This window comes from Urocampus carinirostris, unplaced genomic scaffold, assembly GCF_059441175.1.
Source record: "Urocampus carinirostris isolate Australia breed hairy pipefish unplaced genomic scaffold, RoL_Ucar_1.0 HiC_scaffold_28, whole genome shotgun sequence".
Taxonomy (NCBI): domain Eukaryota; kingdom Metazoa; phylum Chordata; class Actinopteri; order Syngnathiformes; family Syngnathidae; genus Urocampus; species Urocampus carinirostris.
The window spans coordinates 92,839-114,419 of record NW_028283135.1 but is presented as its reverse complement, the minus strand read 5'-3'; the positions used below and the strand labels follow the sequence as shown (position 1 = coordinate 114,419).

The 21,581-nt window shown below is 38.9% G+C and overlaps 1 protein-coding gene across 11 annotated transcripts in view; it reads left to right on the top strand.

Annotated features, from left to right (window-relative positions):
• Positions 1-3,815: 3,815 nt before the first annotated feature.
• Positions 3,816-21,581, top strand: part of LOC148345725 (rho guanine nucleotide exchange factor 18-like) — a 55,814-nt gene continuing 38,048 nt past the window's right edge. For 6 of the 11 annotated variants that reach the window (XM_088325817.1, XM_088325816.1, XM_088325819.1 and 3 more), the window contains exons 1-7: positions 3,818-3,993; positions 14,520-14,717; positions 14,804-14,909; positions 17,198-17,338; positions 18,678-18,928; positions 19,022-19,147; positions 21,395-21,512. In XM_088325817.1, coding sequence (XP_088181943.1) covers positions 14,819-14,909; positions 17,198-17,338; positions 18,678-18,928; positions 19,022-19,147; positions 21,395-21,512 — 727 coding nt within the window. In that variant the 5' untranslated portion in view covers positions 3,818-3,993; positions 14,520-14,717; positions 14,804-14,818. Of the gene's footprint in view, positions 3,994-4,115; positions 4,260-4,315; positions 4,492-14,519; positions 14,718-14,803; positions 14,910-17,046; positions 17,096-17,197; positions 17,339-18,677; positions 18,929-19,021; positions 19,148-19,946; positions 20,067-21,394; positions 21,513-21,581 lie in introns of those variants that run through there. The other 5 variants (XM_088325821.1, XM_088325813.1, XM_088325814.1 and 2 more) reach the window with 5 other exon arrangements.

Below are 21,581 nucleotides of genomic sequence, written 5' to 3'. Positions count from 1 at the left end.
GGAGCGGAGGGAGTGAGAGAGGTAGAAAGGGGATTGGATAGTCACTTTATATTGTCGTACTGTTGACTTTTGTTGTGCACAAAATAGTTGAGGTGCAGTTACTTATTTTTACTTGTCTAGTCGTCTCATGTTGTGAGAGATTGATTGATTGATTTTACGCTGAAGTGTTAAACACACTTTATTTATGATCTGTTTCCTTCTGTTGCGTGATAATACTTGAAGTACAGTAGCATATGTCTACTTGAGCAGATGTCTGACTACAGATTGTGAAATCTATATTGTCTTACAATTGATTTTTGTGGTGAACAGCAGGCTGTCCACTTGACCAGTTGTCTCAGACTGTGAGAGTTAAATTTAGTTTATTAAACTCACTTTATATTGTTTCCTGCAGATTGTTATTTTATTATACTGTCCGTTTGGGTTTCCGGTTGGACAAGTGAGCTGAGAAGAGGCAGGTCGGGGTAGCTCCCGTTACACATCGTTTAAGCCCGCAAATTTATGGTTACTAGGTTTTTTATGGTTTTTACTAGGTAGGGATTGCAAACAGGGATGTGTATTGAGCCCTTTGTTGTTTGCTTTAGCTCTGGAGCCCCTCTCACAAACAATTAGAGAAGACCCTGCCATACATGGCTATAACACAGAACATACTTGCAAAAAGTTTTCCTTGTACGCAGGTGACATTCTTCTGTACTGTATGTAACCCGACCTGAAACTACAATTCCACATATTTTGGAACTACCGTAAATTCCGGACTATAAGCCGCTACTTTTCCCCCAAACTTTCAACCCTGCGGCTTATTCAGTGATTCGGCCAATTTATGTAATTTTTCTAATGGCCGCCAGCGGCGCTCGAGTACAAAAGGTAAGATTTAGACCGGTGGAATATATGCGCCAAGGAAGACTGCAACTTCACTAAAACTGGCCGCATGCGAAAGGCAACTTTTTCACAAGTCTGCCAGTGGATCCTGACAGCGTGGGGCAGCATCAAAAAATCCACCGTCACCAACGGGTTCCGAAAAGCCGGTGTAATGCCGAGAAATGCAGAGAATTGCATCCCCTGTCGCTGGAGCGCGCACACGTCACTCCCGCTACTACAACCACTTTTACCTCGTTTTATCTCACTTTTATATCACTTTTCGGGAATGTAATGGCGAAAATATATCCAAGACCACTTCGTCTTGCATTTGTTGGGAATGTAATACAACTTAAACCATTCTGTCTTGTATTTATTGTGAATGTAATCGAACAGTAATGCACACCGTATATATACCACTTTTGAGCATGTAACGTGTTTATTTTGGCTTTTTCGACTCAAATCGCTCGTATTTAAACTGTTATGCCCTCTCCCATAAAGCTTATTTTGCTGAAATCATCAACAGATATAAAAGTGAGATAAAACAAGGTACGTAAAAGTGGTTGTAGTAGCGGGAGTGACGTGTGTGCGCTCCCGCGACAGGGGATGCAATTCTCGGCATTTCTTGGCATAACACCGGCTGCGGGAGCGTGGGACGACGTCTATATGACAAAGTTTCCTTCCGACACTGAGGAAGACGACTTTGATGGCTTCAGTTCTAAGGAGGAAGATGAGGACGGTTTACCGTGATTTTTACAAGTACGGTATGTTTTTTTTAACAGACCCGTTTACTGTGTTGCGAGCGTATTCAACTTATGAACCATCATCCGGGAACTAACTTGTTCATAAGTCGGGCAGCGTCTGTAATGCCCTTGCGTGTTGTCACAGATGCACACGGTCACTGATGAGATCCGATCACCAATTTTGAGGCACCCTTTGACTATAAAAAAATGTCTCTTGATCAAAATACAGGGCAGCCAGTCTGACATCTGACCATTTCTGACACATGGGTCACCACCAGTGTTGGGCACGTTACTTGAAAAAAGTAATTATAGTTACTCACTACTTCTTCGAAAGAGTAACTGACTTAGTAACTGAATTACTCTAGTTACCAAGAAAAGTAACAATTTCTGAACTTCTAAAATAAGTTTTTGTATGTCAAAGAGTTTGAAATCTTCTGCCCTAAAATTTGTCGCTTTGCCGAAGTTTGCAATTGAAACTGTCGCTTGTTTTTTTCTTTTTATGGGACTCAACCATTTCCAAAGTACCTCCAAACAGCTGAAGTGCCCCCCTGGCCGTTGTCTTTTTCGCTTATTTGGTTTTGTTTGGTTAATGGAGTCAGATAACTAATTTGAACAATTTGGTGAACGATACATTTTTAATATTCAAAATCTAACAATACATATGCACGGAATGACTTAAAAAAGGGGGGTAAATGAAAAAAAAATACGATAACAAAAGGAAAAAGAGAGATGTTTTTAAATTTTTGTATAAACACATTAACACTGAAAAACATAAGAAAATAGAATTACTATATTTATAAATCTACATCAAAGATAAAATACAAAACAATTTCAACTTTTTATGCTCAACAAATTTAAAGTCTACAACACGGAATCTCCAAAAAATGCGCAGTAACCAATCACAAGAGAAAAACGGGGTCTCAGAGGGAACCATCTGTTGATTAATGACTAGCGGGCTCATTGAGATGTTTCGATTGCGAATGACACAAATCTGGGTGCTCAAACTTTTCGCAAAACAGCATATATATTGTTCATTGGGGATAAAATAATTATATATATATATATATATATATATATATATATATATATATATATATATATATATATTATAATCATTTTATCCCTCTCGGGCTTCCATAACATACAAGTAAACTTTTGACATGATAAATACTGAGATAAATCTTTTTTCAATATTTTATTTAAAACTTTTAAAAAATTGAAACTTGGGATGAAAGCAAATGAAATGATCTGAAATAATCTGCATTTATATAGCGCTTTTCAAGTCAATGACTTCCCAAAGCGCTTTACAGTGTGCTTCACATTTCCCAATAGCGGCCTTGTATTGCAGCCATGTAAGACACTAACCTGCTTATTGGGGATGTTAGGGGTTCAGTGTCTTACCCAAGGACACTTCGACATGTAACACGGACAAGCCGGGATTCGAACTGGGATCCCTTGATCCCAACACGAGCGCTGTACCTCCTGAGCTACTGCCGCCCCAAAGCATTACATGATTGCCAGGTTTTAGTAACATTTATTTAAATGTCATTTTATTTTGGCATTCTTGGGCTTCGGTAGAACACAAGTTAGCCCAAATCATATCATTTATATAATTTTGTCCCTCTCTAGATTCCATAACATACAAGTAAACTTTTGACATGATATATCCCAAAACATGTTTCATTTTTTACATGCATTCTTTTCAAACTTTGTTTTACTTGAAGCAAGGAAGTGTGAGAGCATTACATAGTTGCTTGTTTTAGTAAAATTGATATCTAATTAAACGTCATTTTATTTTTTCCCTCTTGGCCTTCCAAAAGGACAAATGAACATTTGAAACAATAAGTTTAAATTATATCATTTTTTTCACCTTTTAAAAAGAAACATAAAAATGAAATGTTTTTTTGTTTTGTTTTGTATTTTTGTTATTGTTTTTTTAGGGATACTTAAATTCTTTAAACATTATTATATTTACTTTGTGGCACTTTTGGCTTTCCTTAGAAATCAACTGAAAAATAAATTGTAACTTATTAAAATACGATAAATCTACAACAATTAAATTTAGTTTTCAAAAAATTGTTTCCAGTTGATTTTTTTATTTGTTTGTCTCATTGTTCGTTCGTTTATTTCATTTCTGAGAGGTTTTGGCGGAGGGGAAAAAAAAGGTAGCGTAATGTCCCTTTAACTGGAGCGGACTTGCGGTTCGGGTCCTGAACCTGCCTGTGGAATTTAATCGTTATTGCCCAGTTGTCTGTGCCGAAGGGGGCAGAACCTCCGAAGCGCAACAACATACCACCAAAACACAAATTGGTCCAAAAATACGGGTATTCAATCTACCAACTGGTGTCGTTTCGGAGGAAACCGACAGAACCGTACCGGAGTCTCCGTGTTCGTAACGGTAAGAAGCGGCCGCCGTAAAAAGGATCAGAGGCGTGTTCAGGAGAGTGAGCGATTGCTATCGCTAGCTATCGCTAGCTTCTGAACGGCCAATGATTATTGAGCGCTCGCGTGCCCGAGTAATCACGGGAGAAAGACCGCTTACTTTGATTTCCAACATGGCGTCGACAGTGCAGAAGATGGAGGATCTCACCCTGACGAGTGCTGTTGGCGATGTAATATATCGTCTTACATTGCCTGGTAATGTTTGTGAACAATGCAAGACAGGTATGACCCTTCCACTGCGTTTAGGATAACCTTAACTGTGTCAATATGCGAACTGTCGCTCATATAAGCCAACTCGCTCAAAGCAAGCTGTAGAACGAAATCCATTGTACTGTCGTCGGCCATTTTGGATCAGTAAGGCAATCACAGTGAGCGATTACAAAACGTTCAGCAGTGCGCGGCAAGCGATTAACAAGCGACTACATGTCTGATTACTCTCCTGAACACGCCTCAGGTGGATCCTTCCTCTTGTTTTTCTTTCAATAGGCTTTGATGACCGCTTCCCATTCAGTTGGAACTTTGTTTTATTTATTTTATTTTAACTTTTAAGTCCGCGTTGTGTTCGTACTAAGGTGACTGTTCAAGTTGAAAAAAAAACAAAAACAAAACACTGTTCGTCGTTTTCTTGTCGGCAATGCTAGCTAGCGATAGCAACTTGTTGCCAGCTATTTCGCGTTCCAGAGAGTAAATTAAATTATAAAGCAAAGTTATTACATTAAAAATTAAATTGTCTGATTATTCTTAATAACCTCACGAGTGAGGATACTTTCGACAAATCTCCCTTGTTGTCGTTTTTGTTTCAACTTTTAGTGTTTGCGTTCTCGGCAGCTTTGTTAGCTTGCTTTTATTTTTATACTAAAGCTCCTTGCAATTCCTTAGTGCATGTCTGTCTATAGAAATATCAATATGCTAATCATAATTGATGATATTTGTTGGTAATTCAAACTTACACAATCAAATTGTATTCATAAATACACACCTTATATTTTACATGAATCTAAATTAAAGAACATTACTTTCTCATTTGTTTACATAATCAGTGTTTACTTTTAAAATGGGGGAAAAATCTGACACACCAGTCAACCTCATCCAATTGCTTCCCTTATTAAGTGATTATAAATCTTTCTAACACGCAGAATATCACGAACAGTTTGAGCAATCTATAATGATGTTGTCGTCTGCAGGTTCCTCCGTGAAAAGCGCTATATAAATGCAGATCATTACCATTGTTACCAGTCACCGAGATGATCCAAATTAGAGCTCAAATGGGCAAGGCAAGAGTTAATAAAATCCGTACAAAAATGGCTTTACAGTGTACACAATTTGAAACGTATAAGATAGATAGATAGATAGATAGATACATTATTCATCCCCGAAGGGAAATTCACATTTCCAGCAGCATCCCTGAGCTGAGAACAGTACAATAATAAAGCCAAAAGAATACAACATACAAATACCCAGTGTGACGTGCAAATGCCCACTGTAGCGTGTTATATAGAGTAACTAAATAGTGCTACACAGAATACATATTGCAGTAAGATTCGGTAATATCCAATGTAGGTGGTGTGGTTTAATGTGGGCCTTTACTCTGCCGGGTGGAGTTAAAGAGCCTCATGGCATGAGGAAGAAAAGATCTCTTCAGTCTGTCCGTAGTACAAGACAGTGGCAGCAGTCTGTCGCTGAAACTGCTCTTCTGTCTGGAGATAATGCTGTGTAGTGGATGCGATGGATTGTCCATGATTGACCTCAGCTTTTTCAGTGCTCGTCTTTCAGCTACTGTTGTTAGGCTGTCCAGCTCTTTGCCAAGATGACAGGTTTGCGGTGAGCATGTTTGACACAAACATTTGACAGACCGATACTTATGATACCGATACTTACTGTTATGATTAAGAATTTCTGGATATGATTAATTGTCACGCAAATTGTCAAAAGTGACCGATATGTTGGCAATTTTTCCCCTTCTGCGTGGGCTCTACCAGGCTGTGCTTGCCAAAGACACACCGCAGTTAATGGTGTCCTTACTACGACCTTAGGGTTGAGGGAACCAACCAACCAACCATGATACTAATAGATATCATTGGACACCTTAATAAAGAAGAGAAATTTAATTAATAGTCAAGAAATCATTATTAACTCAACTTTCTGTTCCTTTTATTAAAACAACAGACCACTTCTTCGGTATTTCAGGGATTAGTGCTGTTGTTCGGTGTAAATAAAAAATGTGTCCAAAATACTGAAGTGATGTTAAAAACAGACCGGGTAGTGAAAACCACACACAGAGAACCAGTGTTGTCTACTTCCATGTGTGCGTCGCTGCACGTTAATGTCTACAGTATTCATTTCATTCAAGGGTGGTAACAAAAGGTGGAGAGAAAAAAAGACTAATCGGGAATTTGAAAACTATTCGCAAATATGGGAAATATTCACAATTCGATGAATATGTCATATTCATGACATTCCTACCAATACCCAAATCTTGACAGTTACTGCTCCCAGTAACCAATAACACTAGTACTCTATTCTTGTTTAGTATTTTATTGCAAGCAAACTAGCTATCTCAAAAGCAATTCAATTTTTGCAGCAAACATATTTTTTTATATTTAATCTGGACTCGTGTCAACAAAGTTACTGTTGGAGTTGCTTTTGTCAAAGTATTCCTTAGTCATTTTTGTGTCATTAGTGTTCTTGGCAACTTTATCAGCTTGAAGATCAATAGGTGTTTGTTGCCGTTTTCCTTTATATTGATACTAAATCAGCTTGTAATGAATTACTTCACATATTTCTCTATAACTAACAATTTAGAAATATATTTGATTATATTTGTTGGCAGTTTAACCGTAGTCAATCAATTTGTATTTAGGTTGGACTAAAATTGCACTTGTCATCATTGATTAAAACTTGTAGTATACAGTGTTTATAATGAGATTGGAAGTGGTACTCCAGGATAACATGCAATAAAATACTGTAAGGGGAAAAAAGAATATTATTATGGATAGGCAAATATTTATATGGTAGTGCTTGTAGACTGGGCTAAAGTTACAGGTGCATCATAACAACAGTGAAATGACATTAGGAGCAACATACTTCCAATATACAACCCCTAGCAAATTGTAGGAAATCACCAGTTTCAGGAAAGCCCTCACTCAGACATTTCATTCTGTAGAAAAAACTCAGATCACAAACATGAAACAATGGCAAGGTGATTCAAAAGTGCAACATATAGGCATTCAGAAACACTAAAAGAAACTAGACAATTGTAATTGTGATTGATCTGGAAGATGATCCCGGGATGTATATATAACCCTGGTTGTTAGCATTATGAGTAAAGTTTTTAACTCAGGAAATGTATTTGTAATTTCTTCGCCCTCCCACACACCCCCGGTACTGGCAAGTTCATTTGAGATCGGCCCACAACCGTTAGCAACAAGGATATGCCTTGTGGAGGTCTAAAAATCACATTCTTGGTAAAAACATAGTAATATCACTGTTATTACACATTACAAAATTTAAAATGTACATGTTCGAAAGGAATGAGCCATTCTATTTGAATTGGCCCATCCGGACTGCATTTAGCCCATTCAATTTGCTGAGTCGTTAGCATGTTAGCATTAGAATAATTTTTCAGCATGAAAAAGTTAGCAATTAGCCCTTAGCATCACTTTTTAGCATGTATCCGTTAGCATAACTCATCAACATGAGTCCACTAGCATAATTTGTAAATATGAAGTTGTTACAATATTTCCATTACCAAAACTTTTTTGCATGAAGACGTTAGCATTTAGCCGTTAGCATCACTTTTTAGCATGTACCAATTAGCATAACTCATCAACATGAGTCCATTAGCATAATTTGTAAATATGAAGTCGTTAGAATATAGCCATTGCCAAAAATTTTTAGCATGAATATGTTAGCATTTAGCCGTTAGCATCACCTTTTAGCATGTACCCATTATCATAACTCATCAACATGTATCCGTTAGCATACTTTGTAAATATGAAGTCTTCAAAATATTGCCATTACCAAAAATTTTTAGCATGAAGAAGTTAGCATTTAGCCGTTAGCATCACTTTTTAGCATGTACCCGTTAGCATAACTCATTAACATGAGTCCATTAGCATAATTTGTAAATATTAAGTTGTTAAAATATAGCCATTACCAAAATTTTTTACTATGAATAAGTTAGCATTGCCGACAGTGTTTACAGCTAGTTTGCGCTAATACTTGGGCTGGCTGTGCCAGACCAACCCTTTGCCGACAGTGTTACAGCTTGCTTGCGCGAATACTTTGGAATTCATCATTTACCCATGGTTAAAGGTAATGTAGGTCGGGCCCCCTCAAGCCACCCTGGACAGTCCCTGATTACTACCTCTGGCAAAGCCCTCGTTTCCAAGGCTACCCATTGAATTGAATGGGCCAATGTATTCCGGATGGGAGATTCTCAAAATACATTAGTCCGGATGGGGACTCTTTTTGGTCTCCGGGGCCCCGCCGTATCGCTTATCCATATTGTCGCTCAAGAGTCCCGGGCCGGAATTTTGGGTATATGAATCGTTGGGCTAGTCCAAAAGCTCTGGGAGGAGTTACCCGACAAACTTTTTTGTCAGAAGATAGATATAGTAACTAAACAATTCCCGTGGCAATTGTAAGAGTTGTGATTGATCTGGCAGATGTTGGTAGAGAACCGGTAGCGCTGAGTTGTTAGCATTATGAGTTAGCATAAAGTTTTTAACTCAGAGAGATGTATTTGTAATTTTTAACTTGGTTCTGTGGGGGGACTCCGCTTTATTTGTGTTATATAGCTACAAATAAGTATTTCAACAGTCAGTAAAATGAATGTCAAACGTTTTCCTGTAGTCTTTCACCAGGTTTGCATACTTTGCAGGAATGATCTTCTTGAGATCAGTCAGGTTTCTGGGCTGTTGCTGAGAAACACGGCGTTTGAGTTCCCTCCAAAGATTTTCGATTGGGTTCAGGCCTGGAGACTGGCTTAGCCATCCTAAAACCTTGCTATGCTTCTTACTCCTTAGTTTTCCTGGCTGCGTGCTTCGGGTCGTTGTCGTGTTGGAAGACCCAGCCACGACCCATGTTCAATGCTCTGACTGAGGGAAGGAGGTTGTCCCCCAACATCTCACGATAGACGGCCCCAGTCATTCTCTCTTTATTGCCGTGCACTCGTCCTGTCCCATGTGCAGTAAAACACCCCCGAAGCATGATGCTACCACCTCCATGCATCGCAGTAGGGGTGGTATTCTTCGGATTGTACTATTCATTCTTCTCCCCCCAAACACACTTAGTTGAATCATTACCGAAAAGTTCTATTTTGGTCTCATCTGACCGCAAAACGTTCTCACATGACTTAAGGTACCAGGAGCCTTGAGATGTGCTGGTTTAAGGAGGGGAACTTTTCATGCCATCCATGATTTCAAATCATGACATCTTAGTGTATTATCTACAGTAACCTTGGAAACGGAGGGCCCAGCTCCCTTCATGTCATTGACCAACTCCTGTCGTGTAGTTCCGGTCTGATTCCTCACTTTTCTTATCTGTTAATATTCTGATCACAATAAAAATATTCCAAGCACGGGACCCTTAGCTTCTGTGGCGGTGTAGGCTATGGTTGAGGTGTGATGCAGGCAGTCCGGTAAAGTTTAGTGTTAGAGTGGCCTGGGTACTCGTTCCTCGAGTTATCAGGTTTTTGTTCCTTTAACATCACTGCAAGCCTTTGCACCAATCGTAAATAAATACAATATAATAGAGGTATTGTATCGGCGACTTGTTTAGAGCTGCACGATTTTGGACAAAAACCTACTTGCGATTTTTTTTTTCAGACCTGTATTGCAATTTTGATGGGATTTTCAATTTCAAAAGAAAAGTGCATTTCTGTGCTCATTTTGTTTTTAGGGAGAACTTAAACATAGCGACATGCAAACTTACCTCAAGATGACGTCCTTAGAGACTGAGAGTATACGACTGTAATAAAATAACAACTATTGATCCACAAATAAAAACAGAATTGCAATTAAATAAATTGTCTTTATTGTCAGTATACAAAAGGACAACAAAATTGGAGGGCTTCTCCTTTCAGTGTAAGAAAGAGATTTAGTGAGCGGATGGTTAGCTACCTACACGCTAGTAACTGGTAACAGTGACTTCTGCAAGGTCTTTGTGATAATTAAAATACCAGAGTCACAAAGGTAGTGGGTTTCCACGAGTAGTAGCTCCAAGTCGTCTGTTGGTGACTAGCCACGGTCGCCAATTCCCGGACGCAATACAAACCCAGGCAGCACCTACTGGTTATCAGCTTTTCTTTGCGCTTTTCTGTCTTTCCTCAGCGTCCAATTTAATTAAATGAATTTATTTTCAATGTAACGAGCCTCTAAAGCTACGAGCTGTGGTTTTTGTTTTGGTGGCCATTTATGCAAGGGCTGTTTGACTGACTGGCAGCTTACACCAGCAAGTCGTGCAAACATGTCTTGCAAACTTTGCCTCACTTTATGGCAGGGGTCGGGAACCTATGGCTTGCGAGCCATATATGGCTCTTTCTATGAGTATCTGTGGCTCAGAGACAAATTTGATTGCATGCAAAATTTCTCCATCTTGTTCAAAAGTTGAGTTGTCTATCCTGTTCAGGTTCACGCAAAGCCAAACCAAAGCTAAATAATATGGTATTACTTCGCAGTATATATAGGGCACGTTTTTCACTACAATTTACAGTCAAGGTGTCACACAAAAAAAGGGGGGGAAAAAACCTCGTTTTGGCTGTACAACGCTAAAGAATCCTTTATATAAAAGTTCACTATACAATCTGTGTTCAGTGTTCAGATAGCTTATGATGAATCCACAGAACTGTAAATACGCCAAAACACCGGAAGAGAACTTAGTCATTTGATTGGGTGAGTGGGAGGGATGGGTGGAGCTATGCAAAAAGTGCAAGCACTCCCTCCTATCTCTCGCCCTACGCCGTCTGCGCCAAAAGTGAGCTCATCAGGCTCCCTATTTGCAGAATGTTGTGACGTTTTTACACAATAACTGCTTGCATCTGGTTTTGAAACCAATATGTATGAAAAAAAGGGTCAAAAGGAGTTTAACCGATCTTGAGTAATTGCAAGAAAGAGACAAGTTTAAAGTGGTATGTTTGTTGATTTTGGGACAGGGGCTCTGGCATTATTCTCTTTTCATAATTTTTATCAAATCATGAAAAAAAAATGTGCTGAAGACTAAGCTTTTGTCTGGGGCGCGGGTTTAGCAATTTAGTAAATTTGTCTCATAATATATGGTGTGGCTCTTTCCCAAAATAAAATTAATATTTTTTGCTTTTATGGCTCTTTGAGTCAAAAAGATTCCCGACCCCTGCTTTATGGTGACCTCCATTAAAACCTGCTTCTCATTGCCTGGCGCTGTTAAAACCATGAAATGTGACAATTCTTGTTGGCCAAACACTCCATCACTAGAATATAAACTGTAACTATGAATCACTGAAAAAAACCACTGTGTTTTGCAGTTAGCTTATCGCACTACATTACGGTGATAACGATTAGATTTCGGTTTATTGTGTAGCCCTAATGCAACACATATCGCATAGTTGTGAAAATGCTGTAACAAGGGGCCGAAAAACATATATTGGCGACTGTCTCACTTGGACTTTGGCACATGCTAAACATTTATGTGCGTTACTTTTAAATTGGAAAAAAAACGCTAATAAGTTAGGACTTGCATGCCGTTTTTGTTGCGGCTTTTCCTTCAGACCTGGAACGTTTCATTTACCTTATTAAAGGAAAATGAAAGAAAGAAAAATCTTTCAAATGTCATCACAGTGAAGTTTCGCTCATAAAAAGGGATTCCTTATGTCGAGAGCTGTTGAGCCCACCTAAGTAGGTAAAGATGACAATGGTCAACTTTTTTTCCTCTTGTTGCCATTTCTTGAAAAATTTTACTTTTGTAGCAAAATTTTCCTTCATGTTAATCAAATATACAATTTAACTTTTTGGTTGGCTTTAAGCAATTTTTCGTAGTAAATGAGCCAACACATCTACATGGGTCTTTTTATATTTAAAAGTGACAGATTTATTGTTTCAATTTTTTTATTTAGCCAGTTGAGCTTCCTGCGTGGGTCATCTAAGTATGCAAAAACTAGTGGTCTGTGTGCTGATAAGAGCTGTGATATCAGCAAAAAGAAAAAAACAGCCTGTCCTCACTTATGCTTTGCTAATCTTGGAGCAACTGGAATTCCCGTCGTAGTAATTTGTGTACTGTCCTCTTCATCTTCCTGAAGTGAATTAGTTTACGTTTTGGGCTTGTCATGGGTGACGCTGAAATTTATGTCTCAATGTTTTTTTGTGTGGCACAGCTTACCTCTAAATTCCCACGGTCTCTTTATCTTTGTTTTTCTTTTTAAATTGTTTATCTGTTGTTGGGATTCTGTTCAAGATAATGTTGCTATAGTTAACTGGAGACTCGAGTATTTTCTCTACCTTCCTGGAATAACAATATTAACTTTCTCAATCTGGGTGTTCCATGTTGCTGTTGAATCTACTCAGAAGGACTAAAACTTCTCCGGTGTCTGTGATCCAAAGACACTGATGTTAATATTAGTTTTGTTTTTTTCAGCTAAACTAAATGAATAATCTATAAATTCAACGCATGCTGGTTGAGTATTACAAGAGCAATTTATAAAAGTTCAGGTAATGACTGCTGCTGAGACTTATTCAGAAGCCGTCTTGTGTTGACTTTTCATTAAGATTGGCCAGAAACGCTTCATACGTTTTTTTTTTTTTATTTCACATTCACATTCGCTTTTAAGGCTTGTCGCATGATAACATCACTATATTAAATCACCTGAAAAGAAACAATGGAAGACTGGTGGAAGCCACGGGCTTGCTTATAGGACACCCATTCCCGAAATAACTTTGGACGCATCTTCTATCAAGAATTTCAACAGTTATTTCAGAAATTATCACATGGTTTAAATCAGGATATATCGATATATATTGTCCATTTTCTCAGTTTTTTCCCCCCCTCATCCTTTTTTTTACTCTCTAGCTTCAATACAGTCCATAAAACCTGGGACAAATGCAGGACTGTCTCAGAAAATTATAATATTGTAATATCTATTTTTCTTTTTTTCTGTACTACAATTACAATAAAGAAAAATGTCCAACATGTGAAGACTTAAATATACCGTTTTACCATATCATGAAAATTTATACCGTTGGCTCTAATCCATCATCGGCAAAATTAAAATCATAAAAGGCTTTCAGTATTTCAGTTGATTTGCAAAGAATCCAGAGGTATGACCTAGCTGAAGTCGAAGGTTTTATAGTAATGAGTGGATTTGTTTGACCTACACTCAGAATGTGTAGCTAAGTACCAAATTTACGTTGTTTCGTTATTTTTCAGCTCACGAACAATGTTATTATTTTTTTTCCCTACAGTAGATCCCAGGTACAGTAAGACCTCGTTTAACGCGGTTAATGGGGACTAAAACCACCCGCGATAACTGAAAATCCGCGAAGTAGCGGCGCACCTTCCAAAAAAAAAAATTAAATTTTTTTTTTAATTATTATTTTTTTTTAGACCCGGTTAATGGGGACCGAAACCACCCGCAAAAATTGAAAATCTGCGAAGTAGCGACGACCCTTCAAAAAGAACAAAAAAAACCTCATCTCATCTCATTATCTACACCGCTTATCCTTATTAGGGTGACGCCGTGTCCGCCGAACTCGCTCCGTCGCGTGGCCCGGGAGTATAATTCATCCATCCATCCATCCATTATCTGCACCGCTTATCCTCAGTAGGGTCGCGGGGGTGCTGGAGCCCATCCCAGCCATCTTCGGGCAGTGGGCAGGGAACACCCTGAACTGGTTGCCAGCCAGTTGCAGGGCACACAGGGACAGACAATTTGCTCGCGCATTCACACCTAGGGACAATTTGGACCAGCCAATTAACCTGACATGCATGTTTTTGGAATGTGGGAGGAAACCGGAGTGCCCGGAGGAAACCCAGGCAAGCACGGGGAGAACATGCAAACTCTGCACAGGAAGATTGGTAGCTGGATTTGAACCCATGACCTCAGAACTGTGCCGCACACTCGCTAACCACTGCCCCGCCGTGCTGCCCAAGTATAAGTCAATTTATTTTCATTTATCACCACTTCTCACATGGTTGAATAAGAGGGAGAAGAAAAAACTGTAAGATTAAGGTAGGGTGAGGCTTGATAGTCCAATGTCCAGGTCGTTTGCATCTGATATTATGCATAACTGAGAGATGGCTCAGGTCAATTTGACGCAGCCTTATATTAAATGTTCTACAGTAAACAATTAAGGAAGTCCCTACAGATTATTTAACGCATGCACAGCAATAAATCCCCAAAGTCTTAACAAACATTGATGAGCAGTGGGTACAACTTTGTTGTCTGACTTCTTTCCTGATGATCTCCTAAACCTTTCGTTACTAACATTTGTATTATGTGTATTTGGCCTCTAGCAATAAAAGCCGGCATCGAGAGCAGGAACAGTCGGGCACAACTTCATCACAGAGCCTCAATGGCCACACAACTTTTCCTGCAGCTCCTGGTATTACTGTGTTTCCTCGAGGAACAAGTACCCAGGCCACTGTAACACAAAAATTTCCCGGACTGCCCGCATCATACCTCAGCCACAGCCTGCGCCACCACACCTCAGGGTCCCGTACTTGGATTATTATTATTGTCATCAGAATATTAATTGGGGTCTTTTTTTAGACTGTAAACCTTCTTTTTATGTACGCAGATCTCTCCCGGGGGGATGGATGAAACTGACACTTTTCGATTAAAGCGCTACAATGATGACACTGTTTCCCTCGTTCCCTCCATGACTGAGTCCATCATAGTTGAAGGTTTGTTGACTTTATTTCGTTTATTGTGTGACTGAAAAACATTCACCTTTTTTTTTTTTTTTTTTTGAAAAATAAATACGTTTTATGGCACATTTTATGAAAAAGGGATTAGATTTGCCTATTTGCTGACTGTTTGGAGTAACGACTCATCTTTTAAATGCTTACATTCAGGCAATAATCCTATTGGAAGCAGAATATTGGATTTCTGGAGCAATCCAAATGAATTGGTTTTATGACTAGAGATAAACGAATAACCTCATAAACATGCCGTTTGCGAATATTCCGATGACAAGGGCGAGGTCACGAGACAAATAGACGTTTTTTTTACGCATTTATCTTTTGACATTATATAAAGGAGCATTTAATTCATGTGACTCTCACCAAGTTCAACAAAGTACTGCGCTTGCTTGCCCCTAAAGTGAGCCCCTGTGTCCCCTGTGGTCACAAGATGTGGTTATACGTGGGTAGCCAAAAACAGCCTATATATATTGATAGATAAAACTGTTGGCATCCACTAGTTATAGGTAGATTTTCACCTTAGTTACAGAAAATAAAATGGAAATGTCCTGAAGAAATCGACCAATACACATGAGGCTCTTTTAGCGAGTAAGCTGGAGTCTGTATGTTTCATTCCGTACTGACTATATTTTCCAGAATTTGCAACACAAAATTATCCAGACAAGGGACACTCTGTGTTTGCATAGACAAGCCGATACCTTGAATGCGTATCAAGCACAAGTAATCACAAAATGAAAGGTCTAATCGGGAACCTATGGCTCTTTCATTGAGTAAATATGCCTTGCGGACCATATATGGGTCTTTCATTGAGTAAATATGACTCGCGGACCATATGTGGCTCTTTCATTGAGTAAATATGGCTCGCGAACCTATGGCTCTTTCATTGAGTATATATGGCTCTCGAACCTTATATGGCTCTTTCGTTGAGTAAATATGGCTCTTGAACCTTATATGGCTCTTTCGTTGAGTAAATATGGCTCTCGAACCTTATATGGCTCTTTCGTTGAGTAAATATGGCTCTCGAACCTTTTATGGCTCTTTCGTTCAATACATAGGGCTCGTGATCCATATATGGCTCTCTCATTAAGTACATATGGCCCGCGATCCATATATGGCTCTCTCGTTAAGTACATATGGCTCGCAAGCCATATATGGCTTTTTCATTGACTATATATGGCCTCAGGGACAAAATGAAACGTGTACAACTAATTCATATATTGTTAAATGTAGAGCCGACTGCTGCACATGTGATGCCAAGACAATATTGAACCGTAAAGGGTTTGGTCTAGCATATTTAGGACACAATATTAACAACAGTTAACAGACTCTGATGTGGCTGTAAAACACTAAATAAGTTATCTTTTTGGAAGCTCATTACAACAATCTATGTTCATCTTTGAGACACTTTATGACGAAAAGCTACAGATCCAACTTTGACCGAAAACCAACTCCTTACCTATAAGCCGTAACAAAGCACCAGGGGTAATTTGATTGGATGAGTGGTAGGAATGGGCGGACCTATAAAGAGGGCGTGTACACTTTTTTTCTTGCACAGAGCCTTCTAATCTAAAATTAGATAAACTGGTATCCTTGTTTGCTGTATTTTCTGACATTTTTACAAAAATAACTTTGCTTGCACCTTGTTTTGAAATCATTATTTAGGACAAATAATTATAATGAGCCTATACACTCTAAAGAGGCTGTCTAGTCAAGTCACATTTATTTGTATGGCCATTAATCACAAAATGTCTCAGGACTGCACAGGCCACAATTACACCATCCCCTCATCTAAAACCAACATGCGGGCAAGGAAAAACTCTAAACCTCAACATGAGGGAATTAAGAAACCTTATAAAGAGGCCTCACAACTGCGGGAGGGAGACACATTTTAAGTGGTTTATATATATGTTGATATGGGACACAGGCTGTGGCATTATTATTATAATTTTATAGATTTTATTTAATCATCAAACATCCCACAGTGTATTAAAAGGAACTGAAGAATTAGCTAGAGAGTGGGTTTCTTGGTTTGGTTGAATATTGACTTAAAATATTAATGGTGTGGCTCTTTTAAAAACATTTTTTTGTTTTTTCTTTTATGGCTCTTTGGGTCCAAAAGGTTCCCTGACCTCTGTCCTGAACACAACCATTCAAGTTGGAAAACTTAGGTGGATTAATATGTTCTCATTCATAATCGCAACACTGGCAGATTATTGCTTGCATGAAAATGTAACAACAAGAAGACTCATTTTTTTTCTCATTTTTCCCAGATGATCACTATGCTGCAGTGCGAGCTGATCTTGAGTGTGATGCGCAGGACCTGGAAGCAGAGTCCTGGAGTTGGGCAGTCGACCCACAGTTTGTTAAGAGACACTCAAAAGAGGCTGTGAAGAGACAGGATGTCATTTATGGTCTGTCTGTTTGAATGCACTCTGTTTAAAACTGACTCAAACAATACAAAACATACTGCTATTAGGTCATTACAATAACAGTCAAGCTTCTGGATTAACTGAAAACCGAAGAGTGAGAAGCAGTGTTGAAAACAAATATTTCTCAATCATTGTCTTGTTTGTCAATGTGAAATGGCCTGACTGCAGACAATAGAGCTTCATGTTTAACCAGAATCGAATCGACATTGCCATGTGACGTAGTGCGATTGTGTAATTGCATACCACCCCGTTTCTTTACAAGGATTTATAGACTGCAAACCTAACAAAGCTCCCCAGAAGAGGGCGCTGTAAACTTAAATTTATTCTCTGTAAGATTCACATGAAATCTTAAACCAAGACGCGGGAAGAGGTAAGAGAGATGATTCAGGTATATGATGATGGTGGGGATTTACAGCTCCTGCAAAGAATGGCGAGCCGTGTTTGTGGTTCAAGCGGGGTAGTTGGCTGTGAAAAGGCAAAGCCTAGTTGGGCCTGCTCTTCTGCTAAGTCAGGGGTCGAGAACCTATGGCTCACGAGCCATATATGGCTCTTTCTGTGAGTAACTGTGGCTCAGAGACAAATTTGATTGCATGCAAATTTTCTCCATCTCTTTCAAAACATGAGCTATTAATCCTGTTCAGACATGGCATTATTCTCTTTTTATTTTATTTTTGTAATTTATTTTATTTTTATCAAATTATGAAAAATAAATGTGCTGAAGACTAAGCATTTTTTCTGGGGCGCGGGTTTAGCAATTTAGTAAATTTGTCTTATAATATATGGTGTGGCTTTTTCCGAAAATAAAATTTATATATTTTGCTTTTATGGCTCTTTGAGTCAAAAAGGTTCCCGACCCCTGTGCTAAGTCATTGCCTGGGAGGTTACATGCTGATAACCATATCAGCTGTATAGGTTTTATAGGGGGGAAGGCCGCAATATAAAATTTAATGGAGAGGATGGAGGGGTCTGAGATATGAGAGATGGCGAGGGCTTGGAGGAGGTACTTTATTTCTCATAAAACGTGTATGATATGATGCCATGAGTGTTTTTATACTTTTCCCCACTAATAACCGACTCCACTCATTGTCATGCATTCAAGGGTTTAAGTACTTATGAAAATAAAAAAAATAAAAATAGCACAGATAATGCACCTTTCTTTTAAAATCGAAAATTGCATCGAAATTGCAAAACTGGTCTGAAAAAAAATCGCAATTAGGTTTTTTCTTAAAATCGTGCAGCCCTAGTAAACAACACAGAATGTGTTATTGGCACAGCTAATATTTAGAAAAAAATGATTGTCATATGTCAATTTCTTTGACAGAGCTGATGCAGACGGAAATGCACCACGTGCGAACACTGAAGATAATGCTTCGTGTTTACACCAAAGAGTTGAGGGAAAACCTTCAGATGGACTTGAGCCGACTGGAATGTCTTTTCCCGCGCTTGGAAAACATCCTGGAGATGCACACACATTTTTTGTCCTGCCTTAAAGAACGCCGGCGAGAGGGCATTGTTTCACCTGCAAAGGGAAACTACACAGTGGAAAGCATAGCTGACATATTGATTGCACAAGTAAAGAAAGGACATGAAAAGACAAACACGTTTCTATTTTTTGTTTTTTGTTGGGTTTTTTTTGTTTCTAATTTGCTCCATAAAACCTTCCAGTTTTCAGGTGACGCAGGTGAGAAGATGAAGGACAGCTACGGCGATTTTTGCAGTCACCACACGGAGGCTGTCAGTTACTATAAAGAACAGATGCAGACGAACAAAAGATTCCACAGCATCATACGGGTGAGACAACTAAATAATTTCCGGGTTTTATATCAAATAATCAGGAATGCACTAAAATGAAAATTAGGAGCCAAAACCAAAAAATAGTAAATGCTCTGACTCACTAATAAATATAATAATATTTATATAATCAATATAAGATAATAAATATCTGACAGGCATATTAATGGATCATGGGTCTTTTTTTAGTTTTATATGCATTTCTAATATCACAACTTATCTTGTTGTTATTATGTTGCAACTATGTTATAAGCAGATTAATTATTGGAAGTAGGGTTAAATATACTCTGTCAACTACTAAAAAAAAAATCGTTGACTAGAAAATCATAATGACCCAGCAATAGAGAGAAATTTCCAAAACAGTTCGTCAGACACCTCAGCTATCCTAAGGGGCCGCCACCCTGGTGCCCGGAGGCACATCATTGGAGACTCCAGTTCTAGAAGCTGATTCTTACTGTTTCACGTATTCAATTGTCATGAAACAACACAGAAGGTAAGTACATAATTTTTTATGTATTTTAGCTTTTAATAGACAGAAAAGTGAATAGTGACAATAAAACTGATGTAGGGAGAGATTAATGATGACTGATGATGATGACGATGAGGGCTTGCATCGGTAACCGGTTCTAATTTGGAATCTGTTCCGCTGTCAAACGATTCCTTGGAATCAGTAGTAAAATTCAATTTTGCTTGCACTATCAATCCCGCCAGGGCTGCGGTGCGAACATAGCAAACAAACACACCCCAATGCAGGATCAGGTGACGTCGATCTACGTGCTATTTGTTGTCGCTGCTCGACCAATCATCAGCTACAGAGATGTCGCCGGCAGTCAACGTTCTAAGGTGTGGCTGTATTTCACTCAAATAGACGATGCAGGAGTATGCCATACATGCAAAAACGCCAACTCGGCGAAAGGGGGTAAGACCACCAACATGCTTAAACATCTGGCTGGCCAACATGACATCAAACTGAAAGAATGCACCGTGTTTGAGGCGCTCCGACGACACAAGGACAGTGTAGCCACAGCAGATAAATAACGTAGCTAGCCTGCTAACTGTTAGCTACGTTAGCCAAACGTTAGCTAGCTACGTTAGCCAAGTTTAGTCGTGACATGAGGTTTGTTTTCTAAAAAGACTGCCTTGGAGGAACTGTTTGAAGAATAGGACTCTGAGCTTCTGTCCCTGCAAGGAACCGTCCCCACTGTGCCCATGGCCGAGAAGGTGGAACAAAAAGTCCAGCTCTACAGAAGCCTGGCCTGCATCCCCACCAAGAATGACGCCGCACAGTGGTGGTGGGAAAAGAGAGACACTATGCCGCTGCTGTCGGGTCTGGCTGCGACCTATCTTTGTGTCCAGGCGTCCTCTACCCCAAGTCAGAGGGTGTTTTCCACAGCTGAAGACACATTACGCCAGAAAGATCTAGCCCCCTTGCTGACAAAGCTGACCAGCTAATTTAAAGAAAAAAGAATGGTTAATTTTCTAATTTCCTTTCGCAGAATTGTTTGTTCTCATTCATGATGTTCTGATATTCTTACTGGATACATGACTTATAATTGATCTCAGGTATTGCATTACTTTAAGTTGAACTCTTACTGAATTGTGATTAATATTGTTTATTCAGAACTTAATGTTCCTGTCCTACTGCCTATACCAGCCCATCTTTAAATCATTTTTATATTAATAAAACCCTTTGTACTATATCTGTAGTCACATAGTGCTTATTTTTCCGCAGTGAGAATCGATAAGGAATTGGATCGATAAGCAGGGATCGTTAAGGAATCAGAATCGCTAAAACCTCATCAATACACAGCCCTAGCGGTAGTTGGTGCTGTCTAATGCAACAAACGAGTCACTGTCTCATATTTTCCAAAGCAAAATAATAATAGTCAAAAACTTTCGCCGTACATCGCTTAAAACCAGACATTTTACTTCAGGCATAAATGTATTGAATAACAAACACAAATATGTGTTTATGAAAGAAGCTACTAAACTTTAGTGAGTCAGCTCCGTAATGTTAGGATGTAAGTAGCAGCAAAAGTTCAGCAAGCTGCTAAAGAAAAAAGCGTGGAAAAAAACCCACAAACCTTTGAGAAAATCTAATATTGCTAAAACTTGTGTTGTTTCAGTTTTATTTCATTTTTTTTTCATCAAAACTGAAAATGCACTTAAGGTCATTTCTGGACCTTAAAAAAATCCCCATCCCCAAATATTAACCTTGTGTTTGGTTATTGTCTTTTGTTGTCTCAGAAAATCGGCAACCTGTCCATTGTGCGAAGGTTAGGAGTTCCTGAGTGTATTCTGCTTGTAACTCAGCGCATCACCAAATACCCAGCACTTGTGGAGCGCATCCTGCACAGCACTGAAGGTCTGGTCATATTAATTTTCTTCATACAAGAATAGAATTGTCTTTTTTTTCCCATTGGTCAGGATGTAC